The 6,000-nt window shown below is 43.3% G+C and overlaps 1 protein-coding gene across 9 annotated transcripts in view; it reads right to left on the bottom strand.

The window, feature by feature from the left end:
* Positions 1-1,213: 1,213 nt before the first annotated feature.
* cyribb (CYFIP related Rac1 interactor Bb) overlaps positions 1,214-6,000 on the bottom strand; it is a 39,434-nt gene continuing 34,647 nt past the window's right edge. For all 9 annotated transcript variants that reach the window (XM_090199800.1, XM_021562911.3, XM_090199794.1 and 6 more), the window contains 6 exons: positions 4,735-4,812; positions 3,433-3,549; positions 3,223-3,302; positions 2,905-3,031; positions 2,721-2,791; positions 1,214-2,058 (listed from right to left, as the gene is read on the bottom strand). In XM_090199800.1, coding sequence (XP_090055926.1) covers positions 1,989-2,058; positions 2,721-2,791; positions 2,905-3,031; positions 3,223-3,302; positions 3,433-3,549; positions 4,735-4,812 — 543 coding nt within the window. In that variant the 3' untranslated portion in view covers positions 1,214-1,988. The remainder of the gene's footprint in view (positions 2,059-2,720; positions 2,792-2,904; positions 3,032-3,222; positions 3,303-3,432; positions 3,550-4,734; positions 4,813-6,000) is intronic.

Below are 6,000 nucleotides of genomic sequence, written 5' to 3'. Positions count from 1 at the left end.
CTCTCTCTCTCTGGCAATGTCATAGAAAAGCCTGTTTGGAAGAATTTCAGTGTTTCTTCTGTTCGGGTCTTCACATGGTTTAGCAATGAGAGGACGAGAGGGAAAACGTTAAATGTAGAAAGAGGATCTTGAAAGAAGTGAGCAACGTCCTTGGAATGCACTGTACAGGGAGAGGGAGGTACACTGATCATTCTCCAGATATTTTTAGAATGACCCATTTGGACAAGGAGATTATATAAGGGGAAAGATAATGAGTCAAACAGGGTGACTCATTATCTTTCCTATGAATGAATGAATGGCCAGACATGGAATTTGTTTGACATCCTGCTCATTTTTTCAAGGAGAGAAGTGGCCCATTACGAACAAAAAGACAGCACTACATTGGATATGTCAATATCGACCTATGTGCCATTAAGGGGAAGTCTAATTTTAAAATTTTAAGCCTTAAGTCACTACTTTGTTGATGTTTTAAAATCAAATATTAAATTGTTCCTTTATCTTGGAGCCAGATTAATTCCAACCAGAATTAGCAATGTTTGTGCAGTAACTTAACACACGCGTTTCAAAGTAGGAGTGCTGATCTAGGATCAGGTCCCCCATATTCATGTTTTCTTATTCATTGTGATCGAAAAGGCAAAACTGATCCAAAATCAGAATTCTTTCTCTTAAAACCCTGGTCTAAATCATTTAGAGAACGGCATTCAGTAAAACACTGCAGCCACTGAGGAATGGAGTTGCCCGCCGTGCCGGGGGGGGAATGTTTTGTTTGTTGCCCTGGCACTACATAGCTGATTCAAAGAGTCAAAGCTTGACGAGTTTGTTATTTGAATGAGCTGTGTATTAAAGGTGCACCCAGGGGTGGGTTGTAGGACCACGGCTGGGGAAACCCTGCCTTAGATGATACCTCCTGGCCCTGCCTCCCATGTGTAGTGTGTAGATAATACTTAACTGGTGAAGGCAGATATAGCGTGACTCACTCATCTGTTGTCTTAGTTTTTCATTGCAGTTCCATTAAAATGGAAACTCCATACTGACTCACAAATTAATGTTATTTGTTTCTTTTTAGCAAGTCTGTTTGGTGAGTCAAACCTCCTGTAATGGATTTAATTGCCAATCTAAACTAGAAATTGGTTGCTGAAAAGTTATCACTCAATCTAAGTTTGACTACATGGTGTTTTCTAGAAGAGTTGCAGAGACAAGTAGAGAGAGTCATTTGTAGAAAACAAGTTCTCTGTTTATTTTTTCCAGCGGCAACATACTGTTAACAACAGTACAGACTCCCAATTTTAAATTGATTTGCACACGTCACAGTTTGAAATTTTAAAATAAAAAATACAACTATGAAAAATGGCATACAACAAATCAAAACCTATAAAAAAAAAAGATAACATTAACAGTACTATCTTTTCAATAATCTCAATTCCGCCGAGTACCATTCAGAGAACAAAACATTAAAACATACAATTAAGCGGACAAATTAAACTTGAACCATAAGTTTTTTTTTTTTTAAATAGAAGAAAAATACGTAATTTCGTCATGCAGAAGATGTAATATTAAATAATAAATCAAACAAAAATAATATATTTCTCTATATATCTCTTTTTTAAATTTTCAAGTCAAAGCACTCCCATCCCTTACACAGGGAAACAAAAACTATAAAAAATAAAAAAATTGAACCCACAATGCTTCCATAGCTGCCATCTTGTTGTATGGCCTTTATGGAAAACATTTAAATCTCAGCAACATCTTTTTGGCACAGAAAAGACGTACATAATGGCAGTAGCATTTTGCGTTATAAAAAGGGGGTGTAGATGCAGCTCTTACTCCATTTAAAAGAAAAGAAAACAAGAAGAAAAAGACATTCTGTGCACCGACGTCGTTGGTGAGAGAGAGAGAGAGAGAGAGAGAGAGAGTGAGAGAGAGAGAGAGAGAGAGTCGATGTCTCCTGAACCGGGTGTGAGGCGAGTGGTTGTACCAGAGTTTCAGTCCTACTGCTGCTGCAGCATGCTCTTGATGGTCTTGTTGGTCGATTCATCATTCAAATGCTTGGTTGTGTACCTGCAAGGGACAGATGAATCGACAGACCAGACAAGACAGATGAAGAGACAGAGGGATCAGTTCAGGGATCTGTGAACGTAACACGACTGCTCTGCCGGAAAGGGTGTCAAGAGTGTGAGAAAGCCTTGTCGACAGTTATTAGCTCTGATATTTGATTTCCTAGTCTGGCGTTCTCCCCTCATAGACGGAGGTGCAATCCCATTCAAACAGAAAGAGAGCGAGAGAGAGAAAAGAGGGCTGGGGGCGGGAGGCCTTGGAGTGACCTCACACGACTGGAGGAGAGTGACTGAGTATGCCCGAAGGCCCTGATGGTGTGATATGCAGATGTGAGTGCGGTTGCCACGGAAATGGCCATGTCAGCCACTTAGATTTGAGAAAAGAGTAGGAGGCCAGGGCTCAAAGAAACGTAATCCTCTCTGATCTTCTATAAATCTAAAAAACTGTGGGATGCGACATTTAACTCAAAACACATATCGATTTGAATCCCGACTAAATAATAATGAAGGAAAAGTGGACAAATATGGCTGTATTTTATTTCCCAGAAAGCATGCATCCCAGGCCGTCTGTTAAAGTGTGAGAGGAAAAAGGTTGCAATGATATTCAGTCAAACGTCTTCTGTTTACGAAAAGAGTTGTCGATGCTACAGAAACGCTGGGCCTTACCTGAGAGCGTTTAAAAGGCCTTCTACGCTGTTGGGCGGTTGATCTCGGAGGACCTTGATGCACCCTTTCATCTAGCAAGCAGAAAACACCATGTAAGATGAATCAGTGTTTGTGTGTGTGCGCACAGGTGTCCAATCCTCTGGGACTGGGAGCATGCAGGAACATAGCTCCTCCCTGCACTCACATCGATTTTGGAGGACTTGGAGAAGGCTCCGACAGGATGCACGTAGTCGTACAGGATGATGACGCCCACCATGACGCGCAGGCAGAATGAGACCGTCTCCTCACTGGTGAAGCGGCTTCGGTACTCCCTGGAAACACAGACACAGATTGCTGATATAGATCAGGTCCGCCCTGCCCATATAACTATATTCCTTATGATCTAAAAGGCTAAACTGATCCCAGATCAGCACTCCTACTCTGAGACGCTTTAAGAACATGGGCCCAGATCATCTGCAGTTTATGACATGATCTTGATTTAGTGAGGACAGGGATCACTTACGGCGTTTCCAACATGACTTTGCACACGCTCGCCATTGTGCTTAGGCAGTCTGTCGTGTTCTCGATGGGTAAGTTCTTATTCTGAGCAAACAGAAAGAGGGGATGTTTTTTTCTTCTGTAAACGGCATTGTTGTATTGGTCACTTTGATTACTAATGAGAAAAGTGTCAAATGTCAAGGTTGCCAGGTAAGGAAGCTGTGAAGCCCGTCACCTCTGAGACAAACTTTGTCGTGCTGTCGCTTAAGGTCTTCAACATAGGCGTGGCGTCGGCGTAGAACAGAGATATCCGGTTGGCCATCTCGTTGTTGACTTCATTCTCCCCCTCTGCCTGAAAAAACAAAACAAAAAGTCACCGTTTACCGTGGACATTATTGAGCCAGAAGTTGCTGGTCGAGAAAAATGTTCAGTAATGGCAAGGAGATGCTTTTCCTGCCTTAAAGACTGCCTTTATTTTCTAATGCGGAATGAATAATCCCCCAGAACGTCAAGACGTGTCACATAAAAAAATGATCACGTTTGAATAAGAACAAATGTATTTTCCGCCAGAACAGATACGTCTCGTGTCTTTGTATAAAATGTCTCAGTGATTCCAGTAGTCAGTGCCTGAATGCTGAGTGCAAAGTAATGCTCCTTTGTACTGCTGAGCTGGAGGGAATTTTCAGTGGCTAGCTAGAGGTGGGACTGTGTCCCAAATAGCATCATATTCCCTACATAGTGCACTACTTTGGACCAAAGCCCTATGGGTAGTGCCCCATCAAGGGAAAATGGTGCCATCGGAGACGGGCTCTAGCAGTGACAGGTCTTAACAGTCGGACCGTCCGGGGGCCATTTGCGTAATGGCATTTGTCGTACAGGGAATAAAGCTGCTGCAGGCCAGACACAGACGTGCGTCTCGAGAACAAGAGTGAATTCTGTTCATTTTATACACTAAAAGAGCTATTGAAAAATTCAGACTTTTCTCTGGTGTCACTGAAAAAGGTATACCGTCAGTCTTTTTGAAGCACGGCTGGGTGGAGAAAGGAGTCTGGATTGTCCTTTGGACACCTGTCATACTAAATCGCAAGAATTTTCTCATCTGAACAATACTGCATTCCAAATCGTTTCAAATATCAGGAAACATGATACTGAGCCCTGAGGTTCTCCAATACATGCCCCTTTTCCCATAAAATTACTGGTGGTGGTGGGGGGGGGGGGGGGGGGTGTTAGAGATAACACACTTAACTTGTACTGCCTTTAAATGTATTTATGACAAACTAAGTGCGAGAGCTAATGATGAAATAGTTCTCATACAGCTCTTAATGCCCCTATATAGCCTGTAATGTTAATGGCCCCCTGTAGAGCAGGACGAACACTTGGCCTCCTGCTGAGCTTGATGAAGAGGAAGGGAAGAGGAGTAGGGCACAGGGTCTGTCTGGGGCAGGGGGGGGGTCCCTTAACACCAGCGTATCCCAGAGGGTCTGTAGACCACCAAACTGGAGCCCATCAGCCCCATAGTTTACAGATGTCAGCTCACCGGTGTATTGTTGATCCGCATGCGGCTCAACGTTCTCCTGTAATAGCTGAAGTCATTCTGGATGGCAGGGTTAGTCATCTGCAACACAAGGATTAACGTGAACATTACAAACAGGGCTTGGCGCATGTGTGTGTGCGCGCGCCTGCCTGTGTGTCCGAAGGTAGAACACACGGCCTGCGGCAGCAGACATTCAGCTCTCCTGATCAAATGCACCATCGTCATGACAGGATGTTTTAGCAAACGAGGCAGATACATAGCTGGGGGCGGAGATGGAACGAAAAGGACATTGATAGGATTAAAATCTTCCATGCATTTACTGAAGCGGATTTTATACCGCTGGATACTTCCTCACCATTCCTTTAACGTAGAATGCATTTATTTTCACTTGTCAATGAATGAAGTCCTCGTTAGCTCCCTTTAGCAGTGGCTCAGTGTGTTTGGCATCGTGACAGAAGCATCAACAACACTGAGGACGAGAGGCTGGATAGACAGTACAGGTCAAAGCAGGGGTGGGCAAACTACGGCTCAGATTTCAGCCCGTGGGAGGTTTGAGTAAAAAAAACATGTACAAATGAAGTAAAAATGGGGATGGGGGGGGGGGGGGGGGGCTTATTTTTATGAGTAAAAAAAAAACAACAAAACACTCCATGCCACTCTTGAACACCTAAAACTAAAAAGAGTATACAGTAGATAAAACTAGATATATAGCCATGTTCTTACTACTCGTTAGTTATTCACTGTGTATTTATTCCTTGTGTCACGATTTCTATTTTAATGTAATATTTTTTCTCCTCTCTGCATTGTTGGAAAAGTCAGCATTTCACTGTTAGTCTACACCTGTTGTTTAAGAAGCGTGACAAATAACTTTAGCGGATTTGATTCCATTTTTTATTTGAGAAAGTAAAGTCCGTATTTTCTTGAGAAGTGCCCTTTTTCTGGCCCTCAAATAGATTTTGACAAACAAAATCGGCCCCCAAAAACCTGTGCATCCCTCCGTTGAATTTAGAAATCCCGAGGTGGCCCTCGAGCCGAAAAGATTGCCGCCTTCTGCCCTCCTTCCACAAAGAGGATCATTAAACCTTGCCTTGAGCATAGCTGACCTCCAATAAGCCACTGGTCAATCAGTGGGCCCCGTCCGGCACATCAACCTCCTGCTCCTCCAATGCAGGAAGACGCCTCCCTAATTACCCCTAGCAGCACATTATTAGCCCTGCAGTGTCTTAACGCCTGGCCGGCACGAGCAGTACGGTAATTCCACCATAATGG

The sequence above is a fragment of the Oncorhynchus mykiss genome, chromosome 15, assembly GCF_057628025.1.
Source record: "Oncorhynchus mykiss isolate SJ-2025 chromosome 15, ASM5762802v1, whole genome shotgun sequence".
Classification (NCBI taxonomy): Eukaryota; Metazoa; Chordata; class Actinopteri; order Salmoniformes; family Salmonidae; genus Oncorhynchus; species Oncorhynchus mykiss.
The sequence above is the reverse complement of the archived record's forward strand: the minus strand, read 5'-3'. Positions and strand labels throughout refer to the sequence as shown.